We start from the raw sequence: 22,761 nt of genomic DNA on the forward strand, positions 1-22,761 counted from the left end.
AGACTGGTTTTGTTCGCGAGCAATCAATGACTGCTAGAGGACCGCAATGTAGAAACTTTGGAATGGTTAATAGCGCGGTGCTGTTATCACATCCGTAATAAGATTTGCGAAAACGAGAGTACATGTCGAATAGGACGGCGAATCTATTTTTTTCAAAATCTAAATTTAAATCATCGTAGGGATAAAATTCCGAGTTTAAATAGAGTTTAACGTTGGTCAATTTGCAGTCATCGAACAATGTAATATCTTGTGACGCTGAATTCTTTTTACCAGTTTGCAGTGCAAAGATCACGTATCACGGTTTCTCTAGCTGGGAGGCGGCTTTCACGGTCCACGAATGTTTGGTCGTGCTATGTAGCAGAGGAAATTCGTACAGATCCCAAGATCGGAAACTCATGTTCAAGTATCATCCGCTTTCCAACATTCGCAACATTGATAATTTATTAATCTCGTTCAATATTACATGAGGCCACTGTATCTTGAGTAATTCAATCTCAGCTTCTGACGACGGATGTCCGAATAGACAATTATTATCGTTGCGTGAACGTATCAAAATCAATTCGTGACGAGCGTTAATCACAACGCGTTTATAATCTTCGCAAAATCCCAGCAACATGTTGAGCGGCACGCAAAAGTTGAAATAATTTTTGTCACCGTTGTACGTCAAATCCTACGCAGCGTTCTTCAAGTTTATACTTTTCTGATGTGTTAAACAGACATAATTTTTAAGCGTCGAAGTTATTCCAACATTTCTGTTGCGATCAATCTCTACTCCGTCGAATTCATATCGAAGCTCATCTAACATGAATGCGACGCAATTGTTTCCTAATACAACTTTGATTTCATCATTCGCTTTACGCACATTAAACCTTCCCTCGATGTAAAGAAAGCTTTCGCACGGTAACGTGTACAAATCCTGATGTTGTATAGGTATTCGTATCTCGTCACTGTATCCAAGCGTCGTATTGGCGTACGGATTGTACGTATGAGTCTCAATCTTGACGATGCGATCATCAAAGACTGGTTCCCCTCCGATATTCAAAATATCAATCATTCTTTTCATACGATAAATCTCAATGATCTCAAATTCATGATTTAACGCGCTCAGCTTCTTTTTAACGGCTATCTTATTATTGTCACCCGATACCGCTCGCCTTACCGCAATAGTATTGTCTCTCGCGTGCTCCTTTCGTTCAGCACAAGCATACTACGTTTGTCGCCGCCGTATATGCAATCTTACGGTAATTTCCTCTCCTCGAAAATCGAGCAATCGACCTCTTTGATCCACAATACGTATCGTTAAATCCGCAATGCTCCGTACGACGATCGACAGATAAATGATCTGTGCCGGCGTTTCCGATATCTTATATCCTGGCGGTACGCTCGGTGAAAATTCATGTATCGTGCGTACGCGCATGCCGTTGCAGTACGCACCAGTAGTCACATTGCATTCTATACGAATAATATTTATGTTTATAATATTAACAGGTTCTTCCGATTCATACCACTTGCGAGGTTGCAATATACGATTTGACGAGAATCCAAGCAAGGATCCTACATTGTCGAGTTTAAAGTTTATTCTGTAGGCGCATTTGATTTCGCTCTTTAGCGTACTGTGATTGGCGCGGAGCACTATTGGATATTCCTCATCATAATCGTTTTCAACATCTCTGGAAAGGTGTTCATCTCACAAAATTGCGCATTTGAGATAGTCATTTATGGCATGCAATTCGTACGATCCTTCGGGAATCATAATTTCCTTGTCATCGTTGCCAAAATAAAATTTATTATTCGAAAAATTTATGTTCGGAATCGTATGATAAGTTTCAAAATCCGTTAATCCGAGCTCGTAATCAGCATCGGTCAAATCTATAGCGGGGAAATAGCTTACAGCGAGAACGCTGCTTCTGCCAGTCAACGTAAGTGTCAGTGACATGTCGAACGAATACTGAGTCATGACGATGGATTGTCAGGCTTTAAATTGATCGTTTGAAGAAATTTTAAACACAACTGTCCAAAGATACTCTGATAACTTTGATAAGATGTGTAATTGTATTCAATTTTCACTCGTTCGAAATATCGCACAAGTTCCTTGGGCGGTCGAAGATTTCCAAAACTGTCGAAATATACAACGATCACTCCTCTTTGCGTACGCTACTCAATCAGTACCGGGACCATCAACGTCATCCAAATTGACGATACCGCTCTCGTTTCGTCGAACACCGCTTATCGGTAAATTATTGCGCATGAAAACACCTCTAAAGAAAGGTATGCGCATACGTTTCGCAAATTGTTCCAATTGCACGTTAGTTGTCGCACCCGTAGGCATTTTTAATGTTTTTTCAACGTTTTTTTTTCTCTTAGACTTTGTTGAGAATCCCTGTCCACACTTGTACGGAGCGAGATAAAGTCCGTGACCTTCCATAGCGCGATTGTGACGCTGCATCTCTTCCAACTGACTTTGCGGCGCCTTACTATCGTTTACCGCCTTTGCGATTCCCGCCGCATCGCCGGCCGAAGAACCGACAACTCCCAACAACGGTAAAAGTGGTAAAATACCACCGCGTTTCACTACTGGAAATATTCGTTTTTTCCTCCTCTTTGTCGTCGATGGCTTTTTCATCCCCATGCCGAGTTTTGTCTTTGCCTTCATTGCCGCCCAAACAGACGTGCTCTTTCACCGAGAGTCGAATCCCTCGCGGTAATGCGTTCTCGCGCTCTTGCAGCTAGTATGCGATCCGCGATGTGACGTTGGTCGAGGTCGTTGCTTCGCGCGTAAGCACTGTCGTGTTCGCAACACGCTGCGTCCAACGGATTGATACCTCGATCGCCTCTAGCCAATCGTTTCTCTAATCGAGTTCCCGGCTCGCAAAACTGATAACCGGGAATATGTAATTCGATGGGAAGCGCGTTTATCACACGATTTAAGAGACCGCTGCCTCTTACGATTCTCGCTGACATTCGTAGCAATCTTTTATCAACGGTGGTGGACCGTCGATGTGTGTTCGTTGCCACGGCTGGTTGTAATGTCGCATGCACGAACGATATTGTCGAACCTCCGAATCAGCCTTTATATATTCTGGAAGCTTGTCCCACAATCGTTCCACGTAATCACCGAAATTTTGCAGTAAAAGAATCTTTGGGATATACTGCAGTTGTTCGGCGGTAAGCCGGAGAATGTCTCTCTCATCCGACAGAAGGAGAAACATTTTTGATACTGAGCGGTTTCGAGTCGAGACATTTCTATAAATAGGTCTCCCCCTCATGATCATTCGCAAAATTGATTCGAAAGAGAAAACATGCGGTTCGTGCGACAAGCGCGAGTATTCAAAGTATTAAATTTCGACTATAGATTAATATCCGAGAAAAAAGTACGCAAGCATGGAAACATGCTACCGACTACTATACGCGGTATCGTTTGCGGCCCTTCAAACTGTGGTAAGACAAACGTGTTGATTAGTTTGATAGAAAGTCCGCACGGTGTACGTTTCGAGAACATGTATACTCGAAATCGCTTCAACAGTCGAAATACAAATACTTGGAAAATTTACTAACACCTATAGACGAAATTGATTATTTTACATTCTTTAATAACAGCGACGTCATTCCACCGATCGAGGCGCTTCCGAATTCCATCTTTATTTTTGATGACGTGGCGTGCGACAATCAAGATACGATAAGAGAGTATTTTGCAATGGCTCGAGCGTTGACTGTTTCTATCTTTGTCAGACGTACGCCAAGATACCTAAGCATCTTATACGCGACAACGCGAACCTGCTGATCTTGTTTAAACAACGCGGCACAAACTTGAAACACGTGTACAACGATCACGTGAATACCGACATGTCTTACGATGATTTCCGTGCATTGTGTTAGAAATGTTGGCAACGCAAATATGGCTTCGTAGTCATTGATAAAGATAGTACGTTGATCAATGGACGATATAGAAGAGGATTTAATGATTTCGCGATACCGTAAAGCGATCAGTCGTCATCGACACATCGACCGAGCATCATGAACGGCGATCGTGAAAAGATTGCGACAGAGATTGCAAAAACGAGCGAATCGATTCGCAAAAAATATCGCGCTTTGAAAACTGGTAAAATGGAGGAAGATATCATATTGGAAAGGGAATTTAAACCGATTACCGAGCCTTTAAAACAGCTTGTCGAAAATACTGTGGAATCTGATGCGTCGAAAATCGAACCGTTTAGTTTGACGTTTGGAGAGAAGCACGAGGAAAAAATAAAAGAGCCAAAGCAAGGAATAAAGCGAGCACGGATAAATATGCCGATAAACGATTCACCGATATATTTGACACCGAATCGATCAAAACGAAGGAAGCAATTTTCTATATTTTCTACTGTTTCTACTCCGATAAAAGTACAACCGCGTCAAACAATACCATCCCACGTCCGTCGAAGAAATTTACGAGACCACACCCGATTCGTTTGTAACATCGGTCCGACACGAATTAGAAACGTCCGAAGGTCAGAAAACGTTCCGAGAGCATTTAGGTCCACTGGCGCAAAAATATATAGGAGATATTATGAGTGTTGATAAAAATAAGAGTATGGATTACGTCTACGGTGTTAAATTTACCAACGAAGGAATGATGCTCGGTGATAAATGTTTCGATGTGGACAAGGAAGATAATATAATTATCGATGGAATAAAATATAAGGGAACCGAAGGTATCTACGATTTGATTTTTAAAAAATTTCCCAATCATAAAAAATATACTTGAAACGATTTGTATAAATATCAAAGTATATTAAATATAACAAATGCGCATAAGCGCGATAACAAAGTTAATAATTCTATTAAATCTAATAAAGGGTACAAGTACAAATATATAATTGCGCCATTATTCCCCGATAGAAAGATGGGAAGAGGTATAGACGCGCCGCGCACCATGACGCTAAGCGACAACCTGATCGATTACGTGCATTGGAACGATCCCAACGAATTGGTGGATTGTTTGCGATTGCTGGACGCCTCGCGTCGAGCCGGCAACAGTGCTCCTGACAATGAAATCTTGTCAATTATCGAAGAACTTCGCGAGGCTGGCATTATTATAAATTAAACTATGCATCAGCGATACGTGTCATTCAGTCAATGTTCTTGATACCGAAATGTCGATTAATAAATGTGGATTATCGTTGGGACGTCGAACAATTTGTACTATGAATGGAATGGATTATTGAGAAATTACGTTCGCGATAACGCTCTCAGCCAAACTACTACCAGCTTTGACGCAAGGTTGCGCAAGATTCAACGTGTAGCACAACCAGGAGTTAATACCGACGCCGTCAACAAACGATACGTGGATAAACTTTTGAGAGATCAAAAGGAAAAAATTGAGCAAGAAATTATCGCGGTCGAAACAAACGTGCAGGCGCTGCGATTAATGATGGATGAGATAAAGAATGTGCTGAAATATGCAACATCTGACTCGGCATAGTAAGCGAGATATACGGATATACTAATATCGCATATTAATTATGCCTTGATCAAACGTGCGAGAGAACAAAAACACCTCCGAAAAGCGACTACTAGTCGAGGAATTACATGCTCCGGCGAGAAGAAATTTTCCACGAAGACGCGTCATTGTACGCGGATACGATGATCTGTGGCAGGCGGACGTGGTGGACATGCGTTCGTACTCTCGACTCGACAAGGGTTATAAAATACATACTCACGGTTATCGATGTGTTGAACAAGTATGCGTGGGCCGTACCGCTCAAGAGTAAGAGCGGGAACGAAATGTCCGAAACGATCGCAAAGATTATTGGATACGACAAAAGGTGTCCGAAAAATTTTCAAACCGACAGAGGAAAAGAATTTTACAACTCGAGTGTGCAGAAACTCATGAAAAAACACAACATTAATCATTATTCGACATATTCCGTTATGAAAGCCTCGATCGTGGAACGATTCAATCGTACTTTAAAAAACAATATGTGGAAAATGTTTACGTTGAATAGAAATTACAAATGGATCGACGAGCTATCTCGACTCGTTGCAGAGTACAATACGCTAAAACATCGCACCATCAGTATGAGACCTGTCGACGTTACTCCGGCGATCGCCGAAAAACTTTTAAATACGGTGTACAGCAACGTAAAAATTGTGGCCTCGGCAAAATTTAAAGTAGGCGATTCGGTACGCGTGAGCAAATACAAGACCATCTTTGAAAAAGGTTTCACACCAAATTGGACGACCGAAATTTTTAAGATTATCTAGGTGCAGAAAACTAATCTTGCGACATTCATACTCGAAGATTCGCGGAGAAATCCCGTTGCTGGAGGTTTCTATGAATACGAGTTACAACGCGTCGCCAATCCCGACGTATATCTTGTGGAAAAAAATTTTACAAAAAAAAGGGTGACGAGGTTTGCGTGAAATGGTTGGGAATGGATAAATCATACAACTCTTGGATTCATAAAAATAATGTATTGTAAACATTTATTGAAACATAAAATATGCGTATAAAATATATATATATTTATTAAAATATAAATATGTAAATATAAAAATATATAATATAAAATGTACAAAATATATATACAAATATATACAATATAAATATATACAATTAATAAACAAAATATACATTTATTTACAACGGTATCCGATAATGTCCCCATGGTAGCATATCGGTGGTATCGGGTACGATATATCGCTTATCATCGTACGGAATCAGAACAATTTTCGTCTCGCGAATCGTGTATACTTGGTATAATTTAGATTGCTTATACGACTGCTGACGCGTCATTTCAATCTTTTCGTTCAAGCACCGCGTGTAATCGTCGAACGTTATCGTTCTCGCGACAACATTACTCTTGACACCTTTGACTTTCTTCTCTTGCGCGAACGGTTTTTTGCATATATGACATTGAGTGGCGTTACGGAATTTCTCCCATTCCTCAAACGTTACATTTACCATGGGGACATTTGTTTTTAAAATATTTTTTACACGTAATGCCAAATTTTTGTTGTCTGCGGCGAACCATGCTATATAGTACAATCAACGCTACGACACGAATGATACGTTGATAACGATTCATCGAACGAACAATGTACATAGTAAGCTAAACTAAATACCCGATGGTGTTGATAAGCGTTTTTCCCTTCTTCCGTCTTGGCCAGGACACAGGTCGCCGTAGACCACGAATGGAAGTCGCTCCTTCCGATTAGGGTTGTTGAACGATAGCCACTTGTCCTTGTCGCTCGGTAATCGGACAGCGCAGTCGTTCAGCTTTCCGCAGTCGACCGTATGCGACTGCAACTTGGTGTCCAAACCAAAATAATGAAGGCATCTGTAAAGGAAAAAAAATTTAATTAAGATTTAAACAATTCATATTATAATTATATAAATTATAATCATTCAAATAATATAAAATTGACTTACCGATCGCATATATATCTTTGGCCATTGTGTTTGCTCAGTTGCGAGTTCACGAGCCTGGATAAATTCTTGATCCAAGCAAAATGTCCCACGCTGTTGTCGTCTTCAATGTACAGCAGATTCACATGCTTGTCCCGCTTCTGATCCGAAAGACGTATCGGGACAATGTTCTTGTCTTCGATGCCGTACACATTGATTGAAATGTCATTTGCATGTTCAAATTTCTTAATTTGATTCACAGTCACTGGAAACTCAATGTCCCGGAGATTCAGCACTGTCGCGTAATGCGGGTACGATGATTCCCGTTCCGCGTAACTTTCGGCGGGATACAGAGCGGCGACCACTGCCCACGCGAAACATGCATTGTCCTTTGATTGCACGTTAATCACCGCTCTCTTCATCATAATATCCCGCGGCAATTTAATGTGACATCCCGCGCGCATGGGATTGTACTTGTTAATATTTACAGTCAAGTTCAGTATTCGCGACAAAGCCCATCCGCTATCGCGTTCCTGAAACTCTTTCAGAGACGCTAGGATAGACTCGATAACGCGCCGTTCATACCACTCGCGTAGATCGGATGTGCGAAAGAGTTTCTCGTATTCACACTTTTATTCGCGCGTTTATCACCTGACACAAATTGAATGATGAACTGACCGTTGAATATAGTGTTCACTTTCACATTACAGTGTTTTTTTAGAGCGTCCTGCACATGTTCTATCACAATGTCTTTGGCGTCATTGAGAAATTGGCGCGGTTCGATGTGATTATAGTTTATCACTGCACCAGTCGATACGCAACTCTCGAACGCCGTATCAATTTCGCCACACAAGTCTATTTTGACGCGCACTATATCCGGCACCCGCGTGTACGAAACGTCCACGTACCGAATTTTTCAACCCTTCGAGGCGCGCGATCTGAGCAATCAGCAATTGTCGATTTTCAATCGATAATCGCGGTCGTTTGATTCGACTTTGCTCTTCCAGCGACTCGATGTACTCGTCGCATCGTTGCTCCCACACAATGTAATTTTCCAATGAATCAAACAAAGCAGATTGCTCTCGCAAAATTTGCTCATTCATATTGCTAATGCACACTTGCAAAATTTAGCGTTTCTAATGATACTCCTGATGCACTTTAGCTACTGGTGGGGTGCGCCTCTCTATCATGATTTATATACCGTCTCATGCATTGTTTTATCATCGAACATTCTAGAATGATTTCATCTTACAAAAAATTCCCCGTAGTACCGTGTGCAATTTGACCTTGAAAATTTCACATTTCGTTACGTACATTTGAAAAATCTAATGTGATTGCATCAGGAGCAGTCATACATCGGTGCTCGATTTTAGCAAATTCAGTTAAATCTTTATCTAGGGATGATACACATTTTAACCTTGGTAGTTATTTTTTCGCGTTTTATCACGTACATTTGAATAATTTTGACGTGATTGCATCAGGGGCAGCCGTACATCGGCGCTCGATTAGCAAATTCGGCTAAATTTTTGTCTAGGGATGATACACATTTTAACCTTGGCGGTTATTTTTTTCACTATTTGTCACGTATATTTGAATAATTTTGACGTGATTGCATCAGGAGCAGCCGTATATCGGCGCTCGATTTTAGCAAATTCGGTTAAATCTTTGTTTCGGTGCGGATCTTAACCTTGAAAATTTTGCGTTTTGTCACGTACATTTGAAAAATCTAACGTGATTACATCAGGAGCAGCCGTACATCGGCGCTCGATTTTAGCAAATTCAGTTAAATCTTTGTTCTGAGGATGATGATGTCATCGCAGCCGTACATCGGCGAAACAAAATTTTGGAGGAAATTAAAATGTTGCGTCAGCAATAATCCCCTCTACATCGTAATTTACGATACTATTTGAATTGATATTAATTTTAATACGATTGCAGTATTGCATCAATCACGTGTGTGAAAGGTTCACTGCTGAAGAAATCGATATGAATTTCTACGTTCCGATTCGAAATGGTGAAACTCCGCCGTGTAAGAAACAGAAATGCGATACGTAAATTTAAATCGTTTAAAAATTTTTCAATTTGTTTAAAATTTTCTTAAATATTGGTCTAATTATTTATATTTTATAGTATTCTACCTCGTCGTGCAACTCGCATACTTGGAAGAAAGTACGCTCTAACCTCGACGTCGTACAAGTATTTGGACATTGGAATAAGCGTTGGAGCTGTATCGTACGTGGAACTGATTCTCGATGATAATCGAGGCAATCAAATAGTATTGCCTTTTTCAACGTGGAATTTGTTGTCGGAAGCAAGCAGATGTTGAACGAATTTCTACAATCGACTACTCACCCATTAAGGATTGGAGATTTAACGATCGAAATGTATCAATCAAAAATTGTAAAACTCACATTATGCGACAATTCTTTGTACATGAAACCAGAAACATTACATTTATTTAATTTTGAAAATTGTATCGATCATATGCGCAATTGGTTATGCGAGAATACGTATCTCGTAAATGAAAAATTTAAACAATTTAAAACTGTATTACAACGTAATAATGTTACTACTGTGTGCGATGCTGTAAAATGATACGTGAGAGTGATGTTTTTAACAGCGAATCATTGATCGATTGCGAATTATTAACATGTGCTGTAAATGATATTCTTTACGATGCGTGCAATAAATAATTATTTTTATTCCATCTATGATTTTATTTCTTTCCTTCCATACGAATAAGAATAGTCGACAATTTTTTTCAACACGCTCCGCTAAAGATGTAGAGAAATGCTGAAGTAGATGAGATGCGATGCTCTAGTTGGAATGAGACGCGAGATATTAAAAGATGATTTTTGCAATAATCAATTCTATCTTTTTCAATTTTTACATTACTATCTACAAACCACTGTTGAAATAGACGATGTCCTAATAAAAAAACATTAAATTCATCACGAATAGCCATGCGAGATTTAATATACTGTCCCCGAGTTATTCGTTTATTACTATTTAATTTTGTTAAATGATAATGCCATCCTTGAGTATCATACGGATAAAATAATGGATATATCCATGGTTTAACATTTGGATCCATACTACTAACATTTTGCAAAGTTTTAGTATTTCTATTACGTATTGTTACGTATGATTCTGGAATGTCTCCATCAGCAGTTATACGAAAAACAACAGCAACTTCATTAATTCTTTGAAAATTATATCGGCGTCGATCCATGTCTGTTCTTAATGTAAATAATAATTGTAATTCTGAAAACGATTCTTCAGATTCTGTCTCTAATTGTTGTTGATTTTTTAATTCTTCACTCATCATTAGATAAGAACGAGCAAATATATTCACTTCTCGCATTATATAGTATAAGATTTTCTACGATTTCAGAATCTAAATGTAAATTTTCATTTAGACGATAATTTATCGTTTCATTAGAATCTACAATAAATAACTGATCATAAGTTGGATTTTCATTTTGAGCAGCATACAATGCTGTATTAATTAATCTGATAATAAATCTGCCCATGTATTTTGAAGCAATATGGATCTGGTCTCCTGTTTTCAAAATTAACTAACTTAGCGTTAAATGATGCAAATGAAAATGAACTATTATAACTACGAATATGCTGGAAAAAATTATTTGATTTTGAATGACTACTGTCGAATAAACTACGTAGGAAGTGTGGAAATTGAGGCAAAATTTCTAAATACACAGCACCGTAATTATAACAATCATGAAATGAATTACCTTTATTATTCATTTTGTAGCTGAAATTTTTCAGCTACAAAATGTTTAGCACTACAATGAATACAAATCACATTCATAGAACCTATATAATATTCAATAACGTTTTTTAATGCATTTGTACTATTAATATTTAGAAGAAGCTGTTGTCTTTTTCTTATCTATAATTGCTTTGCTTTTCCGCCCGTTGTTGTTTTCTTGTTACAATATTTAAAAAATTTTCAACGTTTTGATTCCTAAATTTTATACTATAATTATCATTAGAAGAGGTTGCAATGTGTTCTTCCTCAACTTCAGTATTTAATTCTATTATATGATTTCTCAAATTATTTGTTTTTATTATATTTATTTCTTTTTCAATTTGACGACGACGTCGTTGATTCTCATTTCTTTTTTCACGACATTATTGTTGAAATTCTTCCTCTTCTTCTGCAGTACGTTGAATTCTACGTCTTGGCATTTTATAAAAATGATATAGAAGAATAAAATACTGATGAAGAATAAAATACTATGTTATAATAGAAGAGTAAAATACTATGTTTGTTAAAAATATTGACATATACTAATAAACTATAAATATAAGCTTACAATTAGTATAAGTATAAAAAAACAATGTTAAATGTAAGTTAAATATAAAGTAAAAAATGTAATAAATAAGTTATTAATTAATAATGCATAAAATTCTTAATTAAAGACAATAATTAAGCACAATACAGTTATCAATCTGGTGAATCTTATCACTCAGACAAAAATACAATGTAATATTTGGTGAAATAATATAATAGTAAAATATAATAAATAAAAATAATTCAAAGTTAAAAGAAACAATTTGATCAAGCAATGAGTTTTTTTTTATATTGAACGATTTAATTTAATCAGCCTCTTCTCTAAGTTGTATCATGTCAGATTAAGTTAAAATTAAGTTAGGTTGAGTTAGATTAGATTAAAGTTAAATATATTATATATACTTAAATCCAAATTCAAATTTTTATTTAAAATGCAGTAAATAAATTAATATTACTATCAATGTTAATATTTTATTAATATTGCATCGTAATCATAATTGCCATCGTTTTTATAATTATCATCATCGACAACATTATCAACATCATTATCATCATAATCATCATTTTCATCATTATCAATATTTTCATCATTATTATTATTTAATACTATTATTATTCTTTTGTATTATTTTATATCATTATCATCATTATATTGTCATTATTTTGTCATCATCAAATTTTACTTTTTATTAAATATAATATTAATATACATGTATATGAATCACATAAATTAAGAGAAAACAAGATAATAATATAAATAACTACATTAAATAAGAATTAACTAATATAAAACGTTCAATCTGCTTATGATATTATATCTAATTATTTTAATATTTACGACACATTAATGTTTATATTATTTTATATTATAGTTTATATTATTATATTATTTGTTATTTTTTCCAATTCTTCTTATCATTAATGACTTCTTATGGCTCAATCTTTTAATCTTTTACTATATCATCGTTCCTAATTCTGAAACAAAAAATTATAAATTAATACTTTTTATTTAAAATATTTTTACATTTATATATAGAGTATCCTTCAAATTATAAATTTTAATATTTAAATATCTTTTTTATAATTTGTTATAAACAAAAATTTTTCAAACAAATTGTAAGATTTGGGATGTGTAAGAATATTATTGCATTAATCTTTGATTGAATAATCAAGATAAAATAAAAGTCAATTTCAATTCCGAATGTAATTTATTTCTATAGCATACCTTTCTTTATTAAATCCTTTTTTTTCTTCTTCTTTTTCTATTATCTATTCTATCTTTCTTCCTCTTTCTTTCACTTTTTTTCTTTGATTGATTGTTCTTGACTCTTCTTTTCTAATTCTTCGTTTTCTCTGTCAAACAAAATTGAAATAACATTTTATAACATTTGCATTCTGTCAAATAAATTATCATAAATCGTATAACAATTTAAAAAATATATAATAATTAAGTAACTTAATAAATTTATATTTATATTATATCTTACATCATTAAAATGAACATCGTATTACGCGCACAAATCATTAAAAATATCTTTATAATCGGGTGTAATGTAACGTAATGTAATATAATTGAAATGAATATATTTATGCATTTTATTAATAATTAATTTTTCCGTTAAAATATAATATGATAAAATAATAATTATGATAAAATAATAATTATGATAAAATATTTAATTATTCTCACTCTCTCTCTCCCAAATTTTTTTAAAAATATATTTCAGACATTTAGACAATAAAATATTTTTTGAAGACAGTAAACTATTTATAATTAATATTTTTGTTTAAATATTTTGTATAAAATATTTCAATAATTTTTCAATTTTTAAAAAATATAAGAAAATATAAATAAATATAAATAAATGTAATTTATTATGTAATATAAATATAATAAGAACTTAATGAAATAAGAATTTATTTTTTATAAAAACTTATTTTTATTTTTCGATAATAAGAACTTCATAAATTTTGCAGCTTATAGAAAATCAAAAATTTTAATATAATTTATTTATACATGTATACCTTTTTTATTCAATTCTTTTTTAACTATTATCTATTCTATATTTCTTCCTCTTCCTTTCCTTTTTTTCTGTTTTAATCCTGCTCAGTTCTTCTTGAATTTTCTTTTATAATCTTTCTCTAAATAAACATTGATGGAATTTTCAAATTTATGTGCGTAATGAAGATTTTCACACACTCTCTTTCTCTCTCTCTCTTTCTCTTTCTCTCTCTCTCACACACACACACACACACACACACACACACACACTCTCTTTCTCTCTTTTTTTTTCTCTCTCTCGTTTCCTCTCCTCCTTTATACATTTTTTTCAAATAGCTATGTTATAATATACATACCTTAATCTATTTTTCTTCTTCTTTCTTATCTTTTATCTTCTCACACGAAATATCAAAAAAACACAATAAACAGCCACACATAAATATAATTTTATTTTTGAACAACTGTCAAACTGTTAACCCTCGTGATGCCCGATGCTATGAATATAACGCACAACGCGAATTAAGAAAGCCAATCAGCTTCGCGGAAAAGAGGCTTCAAAACTTCGATAAAAACGAAATTCACCCAGGTAACACGCCTTTTTTCTTAAAGGACTAGCACACAGCGCGCGCCATTATCGATCATTACCCATTATTAAATCAAAATTATTATTATTATTAAAAATTATTATTAAATCAAAAATTTGAAATAAAAATCTTTTAAATGTTTATTTTATCATTTTTTATCATCATTATAACATAATCATACGTCATCATATATTTATTTGTTTCATTAATCAAGTATATCTTTATAAATAATACCAAGTAATAATATCAAGTATTTCTTTATAAACATAATTTTTTTATTTTTTTGGTCACATTATCATCTTTTAAAACTTTTATAAACTTTTAACGAATCCCAAGAACGAACTCGACATACAGAAAATGCGACATACAATTGTCCTGGAAAAAAATGACTGAAAATATCTTTTCGAAGATCTATTGCAATTTTATCGAAAGTCTGTCCTTGTGATTTATTTATGGTCATAGCAAATGCCAATTTTACTGGAAATTGTCTTCTTCTAAATGTAAATGGATATATGGTATATTTTTGCAATACAAAGTGATACGATTAAGAAATTGTTATTCTTGTATCTTCTTCAACCTGTTCTTCATTATTTATTTATTGTTCTTCTATTTCTTGTTCCATTTCAGGAAAATTAGCAATATTTGATCCTTCTTTTTGAAGTAAATTAATAATATGATTATAAACTTTTTTTATTCCTATTATAGATCCAAATCGTCTTATATAATCTTCCTACATATCTTTTTGTAACTCTTCCCATAACTTTTTCGGACGAATTGGTTGACAATGAATTAAAATTCGTACGAATAAATTACGAAGTTGTCTTGGCATCATCCAAATTTTTGTTTCATTCATTGCACGATACCATTCATCATCATCTTCTATGAGTCCTAATGCTAAACATGCGGCAGTGAAAGTTTGATGTTTCGTTATTAATTGTTCTTAATACTTGAAAACTTGTAGTTCCTTTAACATGTAAAAGTATACGTAAATGGAACAATTCTATCTGAGACGGACTGACAATATACGACCAATACAATTAAAATATCTTTGACGTTTCTCCCAGCGATTAATAATTCTGTCATTAATTTTAATTTTTTTAAAAACATAATGAGATAGAATATCACTATATAAATATTGTTTTGCTTCTTCATCTCGAGCATTTAATTCAAAATAATCTAACAACATTGTTACTCGTTACTCGTTCTACAGCAGATCTTATCGCATCATTATTAATATTATCATCGATTATTACATTATGTTCATTTGGTAAATGAACCGGTAAACGAAATATAGCGTGACTTTATTCTTGCAAAGGTTTACTTAAAATACGCCAATATGCTTTCACGGGTCCAACACCGAGCTTCAATAAAATCTTAAATTTCTTCATGATTTATAGTTTTATCCACATTTTCTCCAATAACTACGGATGCAGCATCATGACCTTTATAAATATATTTATATAAATATTTTACAGATTGTATACTCGAAACTATTTCAACATTAATATGGCTATTGAATAAAAGTTGTTGTGTTTCGGAGCGCCAATTGTTGTGTTTCGGAGTGCAAATTGTTGTGTTTGTTCGTTGTTTACGAATAATGTTAAACGTCGTTGTGTCTTGATATTATATCTTGATTCCATGAACAGTCCGAAGTAGAAGAAGATTCGAGCACGACGTTGTGCTCCGTACACGTCGGCCACACCTATGCTTCTCCGACGATCCGTCTTTCGGTCGGCCTTTTAAAACTTCTTCTTACTGTGGTGCTGTATGCAAGGTCGTGCCATGTGCATCATCGTGCCACGTCGTGATTCTATTGTTCCGAGTTACATTCCGATCCGAGTGATGCAGTCGATGCAGTCATGTATGATTCACGCTCACCGGATGAAGTAGCGCAATATACCCAACATTCCTCCCTTGCTTAAGAATGCTGTCCTCGGTAGGGGCGAGTTCCTCCCAATGCCTTGTAATCTGATCGAATTCGATGCGAAGACGTTCAGAACGACGAGCTGCTGCTACTGGAGGTTGTGTGGCCCCGTTGTTGAGAGATTCTGCCTCCTCTCTTTCTCCTAGCGAAGTGTGAAGTACTGGATCTGGTTGAATCCGTGCTGATTCTTTTCCGGAGGATAGTAGATCTTCGCTAATCGTATTGGATTTCTTTTCCTGTCTCTTTGGACGATTCCATATTTGATTGAAATGTCTAGTAATGAATCCTCCTTCAAAGCTGACGCGAGCGAGTGCTTTCCCTATCAGCCTAACAATTTTTCCAGGAATACGCTGTCCATTGGAGAATTGAATTAGTACCGATTGACCTAAAACAAATGAACGTGGCCTTGCGCCATGATGAGCGTCGAATTGCTGTTTCATTTGCTTCTGCTGAGAAGTAAGATTTAGATTAGCTTTTCGGTAAAGTCGGTTTCGGTTGCAGTAAAAATATCTAATGGAGTTCTAAGCTTACGTTCAAAGAATATTTCTGCCGGAGACTTATGATCTGGTACCGCATCACTGGGTGTGTAGTTGTATGCGTAAACAAACTTGTTTAATTCCGTTTCTAACTGTGAACTTTGACTTGTGTCGATAGAACTTTTCAATGTTCTGACCATTCTCTCGGCTTGATCATTTGATTGTGGATGCCCAGGAGGTGAAGAATTCGAAATTCGGCGCACAGTTGCGCGAATTCTACTGAAGTGAATTGAGTTATCTGAAACTAGTACTTCAGGAGGTCCATATCGACTAAAGAGTCTTCGCAGATATCGACATGTTGCTGCCGATGTTATTGTTGAGAACCTGCTTCTTCGAATTTGGAGTAGCTGCGGACAATGACGAGTACCCATTGTCCATGTATCGGACCTGCGAAATCAATGTGAATGCGTGACCATGATTTGTCTGGATTTGGCTATGGATGTAATGGTTCTTTTATTAGGTTGCTTGCTGTGCGATCGCAATAATTACATTCTTTTACGTATCTCTCGATGTCATCATGCATCGCCGGCCAATAGAAATAACGTCGAGCAAGCTGTATCATCCGGCGGATACCTGGATGTGCAATGTGTAGTTGCTTCAGTACAGTAGATTGTAGACGTTTAGAAATTATTAGTTTCTCATCTAGAATTAATGTATTATCAACTATGGCTAAGTAATCGCGACGACGATAATATGGCATTAACTCCTTGTCAGTTACGTCCGATTTAAGCCATCCGTTTTGTAGACGATCTATAACCTCAGCGAGAATTCGCTGAATGTTGCACCTTGAAAGAGCGTCCGCTTGACCAAATTTTTAGGAGTTGACATATTCTATGTTGTATCCAATTAGTCGAAGAGTCCATCGCTTCAAACGATTTGCTGTGCGTGTATCTAGACCTTTTGTATTCGACGTTTTAAACAGGGCTAGAAGTGGACGATGGTCCGTTTGTAGCACAAAGTGACGACTATATACGAATTTTCGAAAACGTTCAACAGCAGTGACTAAAGCTTCTTTTTCGATTTGACTGTAATTCTGTTGAGTCTTTGTCAATGCTTTTGACATGTGAAAGACTGCTTTTACCTGGCCATCTGATGCGCGCTGTAACAAAACGCCACCAATTCCGATCTGGTCGCAGACTAGCGTCTGCTGCAACGATCAGAGTTTGTCTGGGATCGTAATGCGCTAGTAGAAGTGGTCCAGTAAGAATATTTTTAATATTCTCAAACGTTTTCTTCATTTTTGATGTCCACACGAAGAGTACATTTTTCTTGATCAAAGCTTCGAATGGTGCTTTGAGTCGATGCAAATTTGGTACAAATTTCCCGTAGTAATTAATCAGACCTAAAAACGAGCGTATCTCTTTTGTATTCGTCGCATTGTTTGAATAGGTCGAAGACGTGCTGGGTCAGGTTCAATACCTTTAGCTGAAACAATAAATCCAAGGTATTTAACTATTGAAGTATGAAATTTACATTTTTCCTTTTCGTCGAAAACCCCCCCATTCTTGCAAGCGGTTTAGCACGGTATAAACGCGTATCGTGCTGTGTGCGTTCCTGACCATAAATCAGAATATCATCAAGATAGACGAGTACGCCTGGAATACCTGTAAGTGCCTGTTCCAGCGTACGTTGGAAAATTGCAGGAGCTGGTTTTAACCCAAAAACCAACCGATTGTAAGCAAATAAACCTCGATGAGTATTTATTGTAGTTAGCTTCTTACTTTCCTCATCCAGTCTTAGATGGAAATAAGCATCAGATAAATCTAGTTGTGAGAAGATAGAACTTCCTCGAAGTTTTGCCATAAGTTCCTCTATCCCTGGGATTGGATAATCCTCCGCGTCAAGTGCGTCATTTAATCCTGTAGAGTAGTCTGCACAAATACGTATTTTTCCATTTGCTTTGCGTGTAACTACTATGGGCGCCGCCCATTTCAAAAAGTCGACTGGCGTTAAAATTCCATTTTTAACGAGTCTATCCAGTTCCTCATTGACTGGTTCTTCTAATGCAAGTGCGATTGGACGTCGTGGAATATGTTTTAGTTTCGCATCTGGTTTAAGCCGCAGATGAACCGTCATCTTGGTGCATTCTCCTGTAGAACTACTAAAAAGTTCTGTGAATTGTTTATGAAATGAATTTACCGTAATCGTATTCATCGTTTGCAGATTTCCGACGACTCCTGTATCGTAGGTAATTAAGCCAAACTCATCTATTGCTTGAGAACTAAGTAGTGCAGTTTCTGGACGATCAAGTACGATGACTTGTGCTTTTATCATACAGTCTTTGTAGCCAAGTGAGGCGTTAAAAAATCCTATGGTATGCATTGGATGTCCTGAAACATTCACACATGAAGTAGTAAGAGGTTGGAGTTTTGGACGACCGATTCGTGTCCAAGTTTCTCTCCCGATCGTAGTTACATCCACTTCTGTGTCCAGCTGCATTTTCAATGGCATGTTATTGATAGTAATATGCGCGAATTTGCGATATCGATGACCTGTGTCTAGAACACCTTGTAATGTGACAGTATTTATTTTATTTCGTTGCTTCGATAAGCAAACTCTAGCAATGTGTCCCGTTTTCTTGCAGATTCTGCACGCTGCATTCTTAAACGGACATGCATCCCGTTTGTGTTTCGTGGAACCGCAGCCATAGCATGGCGATAATGTAGTAGAATTTCTCTTTTTCTCGTAATGTAGTGTAGTAGGATTTGTTTTCTTTTCGTAATATTTACCTTTCTTTTTAGATGAATTCTTTGTAGATTGGCTGACCGCGTTGATTTCGGAGAAGCGCTGTCCTTTAACGCGCATGACGTCAGCCGTGCGGTTCGCATGTGCGTAGCAGATTTCTCTAATGTCTTGAAATGTGCAGTTTTCTTTTTCTGATACAACCTTGAAGAAGACTGTTCGCTCCGTGTAGTAGGTGTGGTCGCTTAGGGCGAGAGCCGTTAGTAGAATTTTGAGCTGGTCGATATTGAAACTATCGAGCTCAAAGGCATCTCCCAGGACATTTACTTTATCAAGTATTTCTATAGCCGTTACTGGCGGGGAAGCACGAAAATTGAGAGCTTCAAAACGACGTTGAAATAACATTTTATTATCGTGGAACTGTTTTCGAAGATGTTGCACGAGATCTGCAAGAGACATCTCTTGCGGTTTCTTCGGCGATAAACGACTGAGTAATTGTTGATACTCGTCATCCCCGAGAGCATTAAGAAGTAGCTCTTTTCCCTCCGTATCGGTTAAACCCTTCGCTCCTTCCGCGAAAGTGCTTCTATGTCGTTCAAACCACAACGTGAAAGTTTTACCCCTTGCAGGGTCATGAACGAATTTACCGAGCCGTGTAGCCAGATTTGCGAATTGCGACGACTTTGCAGTATCGTCCGTTTCCGATATTCGATGTGATAGTATCTCTGTCATTTTCTTTTGTGACTCACCGATCTGACGTAATGTGTGCTCCTGGCTTAGCGCAGCTTCTGCTAGCGCTTGAAGTAGTCGGTCCATTTTCTTGCAGGTTCAATAAGCCGCAGCGCCAATTGTTGTGATACGGAGTGCCAATTGTTGTGTTTGTTCGTTAATTCACTAATAATGTTTAACGTCGTTGTGTCTTGATATTATATCTTGATTCCATGAACAGTCCGAAGTAGTAGAAGATTCGAGCACGATATTGTGCTCCGTACACGTTGACCACACTTATGCTTCTCCGACGATCCGTCTCTCGGTCGGCCTTTTAAAGCTTCTTCTTACTGTGGTGCCATATGCAAGGTCGTGTCATGTGCATCATCGTGCCACGTCGTGATTCTATTGTTCCGAGCACATACGTAAGATATTTAGATATATTTAAAAAAATAATAAATACGTATTAGTAAATACAAGAATATATATATTGTTTAGTTATTAATATTTTTATTAATATTAATATACAGAGTATTATTATTAATATTAGTATACATATATAGAATGTCTTGTAAAGATTAAATCAACACTTATAAGCAAATTCTCTGGCTATAAATTAAAGACGATTTTTTCTCATTGAAAATGTTAAGATATCAATAATTTTCAAATTATAAGCTATTTAAAAAAAGTTTCTTCACAAACTAAATTTTGAGTAAAAGATTAACACAATTACATTCCTTAATTTCAAGTGATATTTAATTTAATAAAAATTTAATTTAAAACTGAATTACATAACTACAATATCGAAAATTAGGAATTCAAAATTTATTCTGACGCTGACGTTTTTGTAAAAGAAAAATTAGATTCAAAATGTTTCCCAAAAATTTATTTACAAGCATTGATTCAATCTTTATCAAACATTCTGCATATATACCATCAGCTGTAATAAAATAATCTTATTCTTAGTTATACAAGCATTTATTAAAACTAATTTTTACACGACATCCAATTATACAATATGTGGATATAGTTCCATAACTGATGGATTTTACAATTTGGAAGTGCAAATAGATGAATATGAAAATAATAATTCTTTCGAAAAAGGACAAGAGATTATATTAAAAGGATATGTACAACTTACATCAAGTTAACTTTTAATTATTTAAATTAGTTTAAAAAATTAATTTTTCAATTATAAATATTATAAATATTTATTCATATTATTTTTAAGTTTTTTATTTAAATTTAAATTTTTTTATTTTTAATTTTAATTTTTTTAATTTTAACTTTTTTAATTTTAATTTTTTAATTTTTAAGACATTTTTTTATTTTAATTTACTTGAGATTCCCACTTTTTTAAATTAAATTATATTTAAATTTAAATAATTAATATATATTATATATTTATTATTATATATTTAAATTTATTATTTAAATTTTATATTTTAATATTTTGAATTTATTATTTTAATAACATATAATAAAAATATTTAATTATAAACTTTAATTAAAATTAATTTTTTAGTTTGTTAATTTGTAACGATGCACCCTTGCACCTCCCCTAATTATGCCCAGCATGCGAGCTGGAAGCTGCCACCCGACAGAATACCGCCGGGCAAGGACAAGTCGCGTAGCACCACATTTTTTTTAACTCCGCAACGGCTTGAAACCGAGCCAAACCAAATCGGCGAAGCGAGCCAAAAACGGCCGACGAGTGCCGAGCGAAGGAGTTAAATCTCCTCGCGCCCGGCTCCGCCGCGCTCCCAGGTTCCGCTCCACGAGCGGAACCCACACTGTTCCGTTTTTCCGTCCGCTCGGTGAGAGCAATTCCAATGTACGCCGGCGCGGGCTAATTAGCCCAGTATAAAAAGGGGTCCGTTAACTAGATGAGTACCTTTTTATCCGAGCTTCTCGAGCGAGCAGTCGCAAAAGAAAGCCACACATTGAAGAGTCGAAAAGATTCGCGACCAAGCGGTGGGGTGTTCTCCACCACGCCTGGGAAATCTCAGGGTTCCGAATAAGTAGACGCAGCACCCATTTTCCACGTGCAAAACTAAATTGGGGCGCACCCCGATTTAACCGGGAGATCTCGGTACGCAACATCCATCCTAGCCCAGTCAGTTCATATGGGGTAGGGAGGAGCTGCCCCCAGCGGATTGTTCCCGCTAGCACTGACTATCCCTGGAATGCCGACAACACCATCCGAAGAATATACCGCACAATTCCGCGAACGTAGAGAAAAGATCGCGTGCAAAAACAGCGTAAACACGCGCCGCTTACGTCATGCGGTCATCGACCGCGTCGCGATCGAAACTAGATTCGATCAGCTGATTTCCAAAAATTACACACTGCACGAAAACGCGACGACCGTTTCGAACCGGACTTGTGTCATCTGAAACGCGCTTAAAACCTGTATTACATCACGGAAGCGCATCTTTCTACGTTGCATACGAGCAAGATAAACGCCGGCCACTTTCCGAAACATTTAATCCGGTGGTACAACGATCGAGCGAAAAACTCGTAGCTTATCGTAGGAACATCGCATTTTTGTGCCCAAGGAATTTCATACGCACACACACCCGACCGATTCACGCGCTGTACCGTTCGAAATACACAC

At 36.1% G+C, this 22,761-nt stretch overlaps 2 protein-coding genes across 2 annotated transcripts; both read right to left on the reverse strand.

Annotated features, from left to right (window-relative positions):
- Window positions 1–16,194: 16,194 nt before the first annotated feature.
- On the reverse strand, window positions 16,195–16,894 carry LOC112638163 (the record flags this gene model as incomplete). Its single annotated transcript, XM_025409302.1, has 2 exons — window positions 16,750–16,894; window positions 16,195–16,690 (listed from the first exon to the last, which is right to left on the reverse strand). Coding segments are annotated over exons 1-2 (641 nt in total), but the record flags the coding sequence as incomplete, so codon positions are not given.
- A 130-nt stretch (window positions 16,895–17,024) lies between these two features.
- Window positions 17,025–20,252, reverse strand: LOC105255870 (uncharacterized protein K02A2.6-like). Its single transcript, XM_025409304.1, has 5 exons — window positions 18,314–20,252; window positions 18,174–18,179; window positions 17,836–18,096; window positions 17,254–17,555; window positions 17,025–17,141 (listed from the first exon to the last, which is right to left on the reverse strand). Exons 1-5 carry the CDS (start codon window positions 20,250–20,252, stop codon window positions 17,025–17,027), a joined length of 2,625 nt encoding a protein of 874 aa, XP_025265089.1.
- Between the last annotated feature and the right edge of the window lie 2,509 nt (window positions 20,253–22,761).

This window comes from Camponotus floridanus, unplaced genomic scaffold, assembly GCF_003227725.1.
Source record: "Camponotus floridanus strain SB8 unplaced genomic scaffold, Cflo_v7.5 scaffold254, whole genome shotgun sequence".
NCBI classification, from domain to species: Eukaryota; Metazoa; Arthropoda; class Insecta; order Hymenoptera; family Formicidae; genus Camponotus; species Camponotus floridanus.